This window comes from Penicillium digitatum, chromosome 3, assembly GCF_016767815.1.
Source record: "Penicillium digitatum chromosome 3, complete sequence".
Classification (NCBI taxonomy): Eukaryota; Fungi; Ascomycota; class Eurotiomycetes; order Eurotiales; family Aspergillaceae; genus Penicillium; species Penicillium digitatum.
In genome coordinates this window covers 878,255-890,824 of record NC_089386.1, presented here as the reverse complement: position 1 = coordinate 890,824, position 12,570 = coordinate 878,255, and the positions used below count along the sequence as shown (strand labels likewise).

At 46.6% G+C, this 12,570-nt stretch overlaps 3 protein-coding genes across 3 annotated transcripts; all 3 read left to right on the top strand.

The window, feature by feature from the left end:
* Nucleotides 1-367: 367 nt before the first annotated feature.
* Pdw03_7870 (uncharacterized protein) lies at nucleotides 368-1,935 on the top strand (the record flags this gene model as incomplete). The annotated part of the gene is made up of 4 exons (XM_014677527.2): nucleotides 368-466; nucleotides 521-574; nucleotides 623-715; nucleotides 775-1,935. The coding sequence occupies 4 exons, from the start codon at nucleotides 368-370 to the stop codon at nucleotides 1,933-1,935; spliced, it is 1,407 nt and encodes a 468-aa protein (XP_014533013.2).
* Nucleotides 1,936-3,734: 1,799 nt separating this feature from the next.
* Pdw03_7869 (Molybdenum cofactor biosynthetic protein (CnxF), putative) lies at nucleotides 3,735-5,376 on the top strand (the record flags this gene model as incomplete). Its single annotated transcript, XM_014677526.1, has 3 exons — nucleotides 3,735-3,975; nucleotides 4,061-4,274; nucleotides 4,335-5,376. The coding sequence occupies 3 exons, from the start codon at nucleotides 3,735-3,737 to the stop codon at nucleotides 5,374-5,376; spliced, it is 1,497 nt and encodes a 498-aa protein (XP_014533012.1).
* Nucleotides 5,377-8,313: 2,937 nt separating this feature from the next.
* Nucleotides 8,314-11,792, top strand: Pdw03_7868 (Lipocalin conserved site; the record flags this gene model as incomplete). Its single annotated transcript, XM_014677524.2, has 6 exons — nucleotides 8,314-8,480; nucleotides 8,541-8,573; nucleotides 8,632-9,970; nucleotides 10,025-11,151; nucleotides 11,207-11,566; nucleotides 11,633-11,792. The coding sequence occupies 6 exons, from the start codon at nucleotides 8,314-8,316 to the stop codon at nucleotides 11,790-11,792; spliced, it is 3,186 nt and encodes a 1,061-aa protein (XP_014533010.2).
* Nucleotides 11,793-12,570: the final 778 nt, after the last annotated feature.

Below are 12,570 nucleotides of genomic sequence, written 5' to 3'. Positions count from 1 at the left end.
ATAGGGTTACAATCAACCTGTGATGACATGCACCTTTTGTAGAGAGTTTGATCTATTTACATTTCAATCGAGCGGAAAACAAGACTGAAAAGGGAAATTCTTGAGCAGTCCAAGTAGCTACTATCGCGATGCGAGATTATGTGAGAAGCATCTAGGGCCCTTTTAATCAGCCTTTTCTTCGGCTCCTGTGTGCACCTTCCCCTTGTACAGAACCACACTTTGCCTCTTATCATATCGGTCAATTCTTATTCTCGATTTTTTTATAGGAACTCCTCATTATATGCCAGGCCTTTTGCCCTTTTTACGGATTCTTTTGAGACCATCACGTTACATTTGACTCATCGATTCGGATTATTAAAGTACAATCATGAGCTCCGAAGCAAGCCCGTCTGGTATTCGCCCAACTGATGACAAGGGAAAGAGAAAGCGACCCGAGTCTCCCTCTCAAGACCCAGAGTCTAAGAAGGTTAACGTTCTACGTCTGTGTATGAAACCATGTCGCTGATCCACGATTCGATAGTCCGGGGATATCAAACCCCCTCAGAGGCAGTCAGCGAGGATTGAATCGCTCAAGGTCAGACTCGCTACTGCTATCAGAATATGTTGTGTTCACACTGAGAAGCAGGGAAAAGCTAACCCCCTAGATCTTGGTGACATATCTCCCAAGGGATCTTTATCTCAACATCCACAGTCCCATATGGAGTCTCATGGTGCGGTGAGAAATCCTCAAAAAAACTCTCTGCATTTCACAAACGCTAATTACGGGGAGAAAAGTCACCGTGGCCCACCGAAGCGAGTGCGCCGAATCATCCTGATCAGACATTCGATGACTTTGGCGATTTTAGGAAGTTCCTATGTGACTCCCGGGACGAGGCAAAGCTTGCCGTATATCTTGGACTTCAGCACAAACACGACCTCAGACATTTCGCTTTGTCCTGGCCTGTGATCAAGACGTGGATTAGGGCACCATATAAGCAGACAAACTCGCTCAAAGACCAGATAAACCTTATTATCTATGGTAGCAAAGAATTAGCCTGCATCGAAGATCCTCACGAAATTTGGCCGCAACGTCCCCGAGAGTCGGAGGAGCGCGCTTCTTTGAGAGTTGCCCATATTATGGCATGGTATCTGGTGCAGATGTCCAAGGACATTGGAGAGTACATCGGGTCCAGTGATCTGGATAATTTTCACCGCACACGGAGATATCGCGGTGAGCTCAGCGCGATTTTGGAGCTCGATATCCCGCTGGACAACATTTTCCATCCTCGCCCCCAGCTTGTAACTTGGAGAAACGAACTGAGCGACAAATTCAATCGTTGCTGGGCAATATTGGGCTATGTCTCGTGGATACCCTACCTAAAATCCTGGGAAACGGCTCTGGGATTTTTCGCATCGTCAAAAAGCAAGGCGATCATTTACGACAGCGGAATACCGACAAAACCGAAACCACGACCCAACCACCTGACACTATCTCAGCAATGTCCCATTTCATCCCTCGAGCGAAGAATTAAAGCCCCTATTCCTTTGCAAGTCAAGGTAGCCTGGGACAGGAACGACAACACACACAGAAACATGAATCTGTGTCGGGTCCTCACAGCTGTCGCACGTGACGGGAAGGTGCTCCCCCAGAGAGATCAAATGATGACACAAGACCCTCGGGCATGCAGAACAGGCGCATCTTTTCGGGATCTCATTCGACATATGATGTGTTGTGGTGGTTATGGATTGAACTTGTGTGACATGAAGCTGTCGTATTGCGCGGAAACAGAAAATTGTTATTATGAGATCGACGCTTTCCGAACTCAGTGGAAGGTACTGCAAGGAATATTTTCAGACGCTGCAAACTCGAATTTTGTGATTTGGGTACTTCTGGATGTCCACGATTACCGAAATGGGGAGATCTATGAGACGACTGAACTACCACCAGTGTATTGAGTACAACCTTTCGACGCCAAACACACCTCAACGTGTTGTTGGCTTTTATCGAGGAACCTTCAACAGAATTACTGGAGCCCATTTCTATTTTGCCTGTGATTTCCCATCACTTTGATTTAGTTGTTTTCTTATTCGATGTTCAATTGGTAGGAGTGACAAGACAGTCAGCTAGACGGCTGTTTGGTCATAAGAACCCGTCGAGTTGGGAACGAAAACCCTCGTTGGGATTACAAAAGGTAGCTGACCATCTTCTCATTCCTACTAATCGAAAGTTCTTTCGGCTTCTTGGCAATGACTATTTGAATCCTGTAGCGCCGCGAGCATGAATTTAAATAAACGTTCCATCGATAATTAGTAGTTGTGGTTATGATGTGCACGAGTAAAAAGCGACATCCTTGTACAAGTTGAGAAACTTGTCATCGGAGCCTGACCAGATGTCAAGAGATGCCTAAAAGTTGCCACATCTCCAACCGACTGCTGTGGTAATTCGATCTAGACTGTCCGGTTCCAGCCTGGTGGCTTTTCCGCCATAATTTTTTGGGGGTGCAAATGCATCGGTAACTAGAGACACTCTATAGCAATTCCGGATAGAGTCTTGCACGAAATCTGGAATTTTCACCCCAAATAATGACTACTGAGTGGTAGCGTAATTGAATATGTAGAAATCAGGTCACATCAGACAATCGTCTGCAAAATCACTATAATTCAATCTTGTGGAGATGACAAAGGCGTAGAGTTATCTCTTCATTAAATCACCGACCCGAGCACTTTGATAGCCGTCCTGGCTCCGCAAAACGTGACGCCATTTCCCCTGAGCTTGGACACTACCTGGATGTATAAAGCATCCTTAGGGCTTTTAGACAAGATCTTGCCTCAACTAGGAACCTAAATCCCCGTCATCGATTTCCCCAACTGGCCCTGTACCTTGGCAGCTCCGAGGGGATATCAACATGGCGAATTGAGAAGAACGTCACTTCCATGGTGTCGTGTGATGAGACCAATTGATCTCTTAGTCCAGTATGAATCCAGCTGTCATCTGAACTGAATGCCTGCTTTCCTTTTCTTCTATCCAACTCCACCACTAAGGGCCTATTTGAAGTGATTTATTCAGTATTCTATTTCCGGTGGTATCCTGGCTGGGCAGATCACCCGCTCTTCTTCAAAATTGTCTTCCTGACTTTCCCGATCTATCGGGTCTACATCCTGACATGGATCTATCTTCGCTGCCGGCATTACCGACAGACCGGGCCGCAGATACTCGCCAATGATCTTTGCCATCCCAGTGAATCGATTTATAAATCGTCGTCCGTAAGAGTCGACTATAGTTTTTTATTCTGGCAAATGCTCTCAACCTGTCTACGCGCATTCGGTGCCAGTTTCGGTGCCGCCACGCAATGGCTGTTCAAATTCTTTATCACCAAGATAACTTCTCGCACTCTTATTGATGTTTCCTGGATGACTCTCCTCGTGTTTCGAATCTTAACACTGATGTGGAACACACATTGCAAAAGACTCAAATCATGCATGGAGAGAATGCAGGGAACACAAGAGACTGCGGAGCTGAAGGAGTGAAATAGATGATGGATCCCGTGTTGTGATGTCAATGGATCGAATACTGTTACATAGTGTATACATAGATAAACGGAAACATACCTTGTGGATATTGATGGGGATCTTGAAGTTGGGATGCAAATAAGCTCTCACACCTCATCGCCGAGAGCCCCACAATAAATTCCGCGGGGAGATTTCCCCTCACGCTTAAATTTTTCTTTCCGCACCCTTCGACGCCAACAATCTCGATGGGATCGTTCAACGAAACTTGCGCTTCTTTGCGCGCTCAAATCATCGCGACAGAAGCACAGCTTACTGAGCTCAAACGCGACCTAGCAAACGCCGAACAAGCGGCGCGATCAGAGACGGCAACAGCTGCGGAAATCCATCCTGAGGACCAGAAGGTCGAAGTAAGACAATGGCCATTGCTCCAGGAGGAATATAAGAGATATGGACGCCAGATGATAGTTCCGCAAGTTGGGTTGAATGGTAAGCTATGGCTCCGTTTTGGCGGAAATTTGGAAAGTACCTCCCTTGAGCAGTGTGACTAATCGCGATTTCAATGAATCCACAGGCCAACTGAAGCTTCGATCGGCGAAAGTTCTACTTGTTGGAGCTGGAGGGCTGGGATGTCCAGCTGCGCAGTATCTTGCTGGTGCTGGCGTTGGCACGATTGGACTCATCGATGGTGATTCAGTCGAGGTATCGAATCTCCATCGCCAAGTGCTACACCGATCGAAGAATGTGGGGAAATACAAGGTGGACAGTGCAATCGAGTCCTTGCGAGAGTGAGTCAATTCGGGTCGGAGCTTTGAGCTGGGCGTTGACGATTTCTTGACATTTACCAGACTGAATCCGCATCTGACGTACATTCCTCATCGAACACACCTCTCGCCCGAGACAGCAGCCGCGGTCTTCCAGGAGTATGATATCATTCTTGACTGCACAGATAACCCGGCAACGCGTTATCTGATCTCGGACACTGCAGTGCTTCTCGGAAAACCATTGGTCTCTGCATCCGCGCTGCGGACCGAGGGCCAGCTGATGGTGTTGAACAACCCGCCTCGGGCACCAGGCGACAAGTCTGGAGGACCGTGCTATCGATGTGTGTTCCCGAAACCACCACCAGCTGATAGCGTGGTCAGTTGTGCGGATGGGGGTATTATAGGGCCAGTTGTTGGGACGATGGGGGTGTTGCAAGCCCTGGAGGCGATCAAGGTTATCACTGTACCTGACATTGATGGAGGTTTTGATATGAGCGCTGCTCGTCCACGGGATCACCCGTCTTTACACATCTTCTCCGCATACTCATCGCCCCTCGTCCGTACAATCCGCCTTCGTTCGCGCCGGGCCAATTGTGCCGTGTGTTCTGCCGGGGCAACTGTCACACTAGACACAATTAAATCCGGGTCAACGGACTATGTGTTCTTCTGTGGATCTGCAAATCCACCCTCGTTACTTGGTCCCGAGGAACGTATCTCTGCTCGAGAATACAACGAGAGACACCCAAATCTTACTTCAGATTCGCCACAACTCCACACGATAATTGACGTCCGAGATGAAGCTCAGTTTGGGATATGCAGTCTGAAAAATAGCATCAACATTCCAATCTCCAATATTCTGTCCTCGGGTTATGGTGCTACACTACAGGGGTGTGATAATGGGCCACAGGCTGCACAATTACCTTCTTGGTTACCGTCTGAGGTTGTCTCCCCTGAGTCTACGAACCCAATTTACGTCGTCTGCCGTCTAGGAAACGACTCGCAGATCGTCGTGAAGAAAATGAAAGAGCTAGGGCTAGATCAGCATGGAAAGAGGTTCATTGGTGACATTCGCGGAGGACTACGATCATGGAGAGAACAGGTGGATTCTTCGTGGCCTGAATACTAAATGAATCAGGCTGCTAGATTCTCACGTACAATTACTGTCCGAAATACATTCCTTCCTTCTCCTGTTGTGACCAATCTGCCAGTCTCGAAGTGCCTCTCACACTCAATGACCATGTGAGATTAACCAAATCATGGCTCCATCTATATCCACCACCAATCAGTGTGAACCCGGCCCTCATCGAGATTACCGAGTCTCTCAAAAACACCACGGCTGACGTCAATGTCAAACTCTCTGCATCCCTCACAACGGTCTACCAAAGTGGCATCTATGCCCCTGTCGCCCCGTTGAATGTGAATTAACCGTCCACAAAGTGGATTGTGGTTGGGGTTGCCATCTACATTTGCCCGGTCAAACACAATGTGAGACACGGCGCAGACGTGGTCCCACCCGTTATTAAACCAACCGCATGCTCCAAGCCCGGTGTCATACCAGGTTAGATCGCCACCAGTAGCCTGGATTGTGGCGGGAATGTGTGTGCTGTTTGACGCGCTAGGAGTGGGGTAGAGTCAGCATGGGCTTCGATGGATCGTGGATTTGTACATTGGAAGAGGAATTAAAAGGATAGACGAGTACGTGACTGTTAACTTACAGGCTGGTATTATGAGAAGTGATGGCTTCGAGGGGATCCATGGGAGCACCAGTTGCCAATCCCATGAAGAGAAAGAGAAATTCTATCATGGCGATGGCCTTGCACTCGAAGATTGCGTTGGAAGTCATTATCTGGTCTGCTGCTTCTTTCTTTTTATCAAAAGTGATGGTTCTGCTGGTCACTTCCAGGTCAAGGTTGGATTCGTTCGTCGTTTATAACATGTTCCCGTGAAGAGCTTTTGTCCTTGACCGGTGTATAGATCTACATTCAACTAAATGCCGCGGAGTTTCATTAGAAATACCAACAAACTAAATCGGAGTATCTGAAATGACTGGAGTGAATGCAGTGTTTCGATGGAACTTTTGGGCTGTCGCTATCAGAATGTCAGAAAAAGTAGAAAGCGAGCAGCACTTATTGACACATTCTCGATTATCCAAACATTACCGTATCCTGGCGCAATAGTGCGTTTGAATCTCTCGTTAAAACTGTTGTGAAGACTATAGGGGCACTGTCTAGTTTACAATGTACGAGAAGGAGGAAGATAGGAGGAAGCGACATAACCCTAAAAGGAAGGATACACTCCGTGACTCGTTCTGTATACAATACACTCTGTACAAGACAACCCTCCGTCCTAAATTTTTTTTCAACAAGGATATGCATCTCGAATCTTTGTCTGTAAGATGTTTGGGTTTTCTGATATCTGTTCATCCAGATCGATCTCTGTTCAGTAGGGTTGTTATGTATGATGAAATAAATATACTTCAATGCCACTATGCTTCATTCGATAAAGGAAAAGTCCAAGTAAGGGAGTATATGTCAGAAGTTGTCCCAAAAATTTTAATCCCGCATGGATGAAGAACTTGAATACATAGAGACAGAAGTCCTTTTTGTCCACAATTTTCCTGGACGAAGTCACCCTGCGTAACTACCACGGATCACTCCTAAATATTGGAGAGTAGCAGAGGATTTCCGATGGTAGTCTTTGAAAGGTAATCGCGCTTTTATTTACTCCTGAAAACAATTTCAAATTTCATCGGAAGCTATTCCCACATACACTCATCCTAACATAGGTAGTGAGTGACATGCCGTCCCGAACGTGCGATCACTGATCAGAAAAATAACACTGATACAATTAGCCTTCTTATCTTTATTTGTGTCCTGGAATCAAGACGCTCCTCGTTTAGCTATTTATAGACAACTCACAAGGAACGACAAGGGGAGCCGATTTGATCATCACAAACTTGATGCAGTGATTCTCAAATTACATTAAGATCCTATTCTATACTGGTGGAACAATCCCTTTTTTTGGCTTCTCGGATTGGTGTCACGTCGCATAAAAGTGAGCGTACTAAAAAATCACATGGGAAGACGTGTGCTGATATCATTGATGGCATCCGATCTCTCTATTGTGACGTTGCTTTATCAAGCTTCCCTGCTATAATGAAGCTTCTATTAGAGCGTGTTCCCATTATCACATAACACATGGTAAGTGCAGTGTTCTTAACAATCTTGGAAAATTTTAGGTTATGGCTCGGACTTTCTATATACTGGTTCAAATAAAATAGTTGGATTTGGGAAAAACCTAGACGGATTCCCAATGGCCAAAAGGCTACGTTAAATAATAGACTATACGTACTCTCTGCCATACAATTAGGTAGTATATGGTTGGCTCAATTTGTTTGACATTTGTTGTGGTATAATATTTCACCCATATCATACGCAGTGTGTTGATGTTTGGAACATTTTCAGGATCTCAAAACTCATCCCCCTAGTCTACTAAGCCTCAATAATTTTTTCTCATATCTGACTAGAAGCACTAGATCGTTCATTTGAACTTGCTACCTCCATCGGGTCTTTGCACCATGGTGAGTCAATCATGTGGACATAGTTGGTCGATCGGCGATCGGATGGCAGACCGATAGAACTGGCTCATCTGATTCTAGTCAACGCGATCAGATAGCTCTAAATTTGCAAGGCTTAAGAAGGCAACAAACACAGCAATTTTATCTCGAGTCTACTAGACGAAAGAGTTGTGTTGTGAAGAATTAGGCCTGACAAATCGGGCAGCAACATTCCAATTTTATATGCGGAGAGCGTTCCTCCCCCACATACGGCAGCCAATCATTGAAGGGCGGGTGTACTGCAAATGTCCACGATCGGGATTTCAATCCGACCTCGGTGCTCTGTCATGTTATTCAACCAGCCTTGTAAGACTCACTCAATCCGTCGCGTTCTTGCCTGCCTTGCAGATTCCCTCTTTCTAAAGTCACGTGGGTTATGCCGCGTTCCTGAAGATTCGGAGATTTTGAGGCTGGGCCGAGTCACAACACTGCGTGATCCTGGTGAATATGGCGCAAATTCGATCCCATGAGTTGGGCTCATCCTTCGGGTCTTCACCAACGCCTCAGGATGTGCAAAATGACCCTAGCAAGGAGAAATCATCATTCATCGACTTTGTCCAAAAAATGTGGCAGAAAACCGGGTTGGATAGGCCCACAGTCCTCTTGATGATGAAGTGAGTTCAAGATCAAGTTTCTCTTATGATACAGCAGAAGATCTCTAACAGCTACTCTAGGGGTGGTATTTCCCCCACCATAGCCATTTCCATGTTAGTAACCAGCCTTGCAAGTTCTCGGCCTATCAGAATCACCCTGACCCTTATATAGCTGCCAAGCCAAGCCTGTAGCCGACGAGTATACGACCTTGGGCTATCTCGTAGCCATTGTCTCTATACTGGGCTTTGCCATTATGCCCCGGGCTAAGTTCATTCAGATGATGATCTTTGATGTTTTTGCGGTCTGCATAGCAGCATGTTTTGCCTTGTTGACAATGTTCTGCAGCGTCAGGGCGCGCCAACACACCGCTACTAACCCTACTGAGGCATACAACTCCTCCGCCTCTGCTGTCAGTGGTCTGTGGTTGTTCATCCAAATCTGGATGGTTCACACCTTTCGAGCCAAATACCCGCAGTTGCAATTCCCCGTGATTATTTACGCAATCTTCGCGAACATTTCTTCAATATACGCCCCTCAAATGAAGAACATGACTGCTGCGTCTAATATGGTGAGCAAGTTACTCAAAGCTTGCCTTACTGGCCTCGGTATTTCAACAGCAACGTCGCTATTTATTCTTCCGATGACATCACGGCAGGTCGTCCTCAAACAAATGGCAGGCTATATTGGCGGACTTCGCTCAGCCTTGAATGCCCATGCTTTGTATTTCCAATCACTGGAAAGAGAAGACATGTTTGGTCGCACGGAGACTTATGATGACGCCCGTGAGAAGTTTGGCAAGAAGGGAAAGATCTACAGTCCCGAGGCAGAAGCTATCCGCGGTGCGGTCCGACAGATTACAGATATACATGCCAAGCTCCATGGAGATCTTACATTTGCGAAGCGTGAGATTGCATTAGGAAAATTGGGACCTGATGATCTTCAGGCGATATTCCGTCATCTTCGCCAGATTATGATCCCGGTCGTGGGTTTGAGCTTCGTGGTGGACATCTTTCAGCGCCTGTCGGACTATAACAGATGGAATCAGCCCATTGATCTAAATGTGCCTGTGGTGCCAGAGGATATCCGACAGCGCGTTGTTCAAGAGTGGAATGATATCATGAGGGCGGTACACGATCCCTTTGCGGTGATGATCCAAACTATTGATGAGGGATTGCTGCACACTTCCTATGTCTTCGGACTAACAAAACCACCAAAACGCCAAGCTGCAGCGAAATCTTCAAACGGCTATTCAACAGAGGGGTGCGAAGATGTGGAGGCCAAAGCCGAGAACACTGCTCCGGGAGAAAAAGCATTCACGGAGCATTTTGAAAAGAAACTTGGCGAATTTCGAAGCGCAAAACGCCTTGCTCTGCAGACTTGGGCTGAGGAGAAGGGAGTCACGCTCCCGCCCGACTTTTTCGATCACCCTGAAATGTTGAACACTGACTTTTTGGACACCTCAGCTACTCAAAAAGAGCGAAGCCGACGACAACTGTATCTATTTCTCTATGTGAGCCTTTTTCTACGGGCCAGTTAATCTGATTGAAGCTAACTTAACCTCCAGATGGAACAATTGCTGTACTCGACTGGCCAAACTGTTCTCGACTTTGTCCGTTATGCCAATCATGTTGAGGCTAAGGGAAAGCTACTGAAGACCCGACTCGTTATTCCTGGTGGCAAGCGAGTGTGGAAATGGGCCAAGTCCTTTTTGAGTGCTCAGGATAACGAAGATGATAATATGGGTGACATTCATACACAAAACAACATTCTTCAGCTTGGCGAGGCGTATAAACTGCGCAAAGACCCGGAGCATCTACCACCGACTACTCTTTTTGAGAGGATGGGAGACAAAGTTCGTGTCTTCCCGGGGTTTCTGCGCTCGTTTGAGTCGACCTACGGCTTCCGTGTCGCCTGTGCCACCATGACCATTGCAATCGTTGGATTTCTACGCGATACACAGACCTTTTTCACTGCGCAAAGATTAGTGTGGGCTTTGATCATGATCAATCTCAGCATGTCTCCCACCTCAGGACAGAGCATTTTTAGTTTCGTGTTGCGGATTTTGGGTACATTCCTTGCAATGGTAGCATGTCTTCTGATCTGGTATATTCCAGGTAAACAGACACCTGGTATCATTGTTTTCCTGTTTATCTTTGTCTCCATTGCCTTCTACATCCCCATCAAGATGTTCCGCTTCCGAGCGGTCGGGATCATCAGCATCATCACTACAAGCATGATCATTGGTTATGAGCTCCAAGTTCGCCGAGTCGGTGAGGCAGTCGCGACATCCAATGGACAGCCCTACTACCCCATTTACCTTCTGGCACCTTATCGACTGGCTGTTGTGGCGGGCGGTATTGCTGTCGCATTCTTTTGGACGTTCTTTCCATATCCAATCTCAGAGCATTCAGTCCTCCGTCAGAGTCTAGGAGCATCGTTGTATCTTCTCGCAAACTACTACTCGATTATTCACGAGACGATCTCCGGTCGTATGCGTGGTGACAAGGGCGAATACCTACTCAAAACCTCTTCGGGTCGCAAACTGGAGAAAGCGCGACGCAAAGTGTTTTCAAAGCAGATGCTTATGCTAGCCGGTTTACGAACATACTCTGGGTTTCTTCGATGGGAGGTTCCTGTTGGTGGTCGGTTTCCCAAGAAGCAGTATGATTCAATTATTGTCTGTGTAGAAAAGTATGACATGTTATCCCACGTCTTTTTCAGGTTCTAACAGTGTTTACATTTCTAGCATCGTGAACTATCTCAGCTTGCTAGGTTACGCATCCGATACCCTCATGTCTATTGACGACGCCGAAGATCCAGCAGATGCCATCTGGATGACAGATTTCCGACGCCTCATCAATACTGCCAAGGTGACAACTCACGAGGTTACATCTTTACTCTGTCTTCTTTCTGCTAGCATTACGAACCGACAACCTCTGCCGCCGTATCTCAAAGCACCTCGACCGTATAGCTTCACGAAGCGCCTGATGGAGCTTGACAGTGACCTTCTGAGCCTCCGGCACATTGCCGAGCCAGGATTCGCGGCGTTTGCAGTCTTGCAGATCTCAACCCGCTGCATTGTCGGTGATATGGACAGACTACTGAAGTAGGCTTATAGTGCGCCCCCGCTGTTCGACCTAGCCGGATTTGCTAACAGTACTATTCATTTAAGGCTTGTCAAAGGCTTGGTTGGCGAATTGGACTTCTCTTTCCACGCTGTGAGCACAGGAGAGTCAATGGCAGAGTCGCGAATGCCTTCTCGAGCAGGATCGAGAGTGGATCTGGGCGAGTACGAATTATCGCAACCTGGTGATCGGCGCAAGAAAGATTGATTCGCTGTCTTTCTTCTCGGGATGTGCGCGATTGCTAACTTTTTCGCACATCTATTGACGTGACGTGTACATAATGAGATGACGAGCACCAATATATCATTGGCTTCATCAGCGCAGAGTAATACCAATCATCGCAATTCATTTCGCCATCAACACTACCCCGCAACATAGTCCTCTGCAACTGGTTCCTCTGCATATCCAGACCTGCCTAGTCTAAACAAACTAGTATGAATGATGTCAAATTCGACCAAGCTCTCTTCTCCCAGATCTAACAACATGCTTCGAAGCAGCGATGACGACCTTCAGCAACGTCGACATAGTCATAGCCAACGTGGTACTTGGTCACGCGCCGGGATGCCTTGATCCTCAGTAGGCCGCCCATTGGTTCAAGTGATCCCGAACGGCTAGCGATGAGGCACTATCGAGGCACTGATCTCCAATTAAAAGTCGGCTTGAAGCTATCGAGCATATCGAGACAAGTATTCTTTTTTTCAAGCTAATCAGGACTGGTTCAATTTATTAATTCACAAATTCTCGCAATCGGACTCGTTCGCATGCGCGCAGCGGTAACGTGGTATGGTCTATAACGAAGGTTAGATGTGGAAAAAAAATTCAGCCAATTTAACTACTAGACCACAATCTAAATTGTGTTTTGTGTTTAGTTAGGAATACCTAGAAATTAGGCTTAGGATATCGGGCTTCTTATTATCTGTACAGTATAAATTAACTACCGTATACTAATTATCCGTTTATTTTATCCCACACTATATCAACTTCC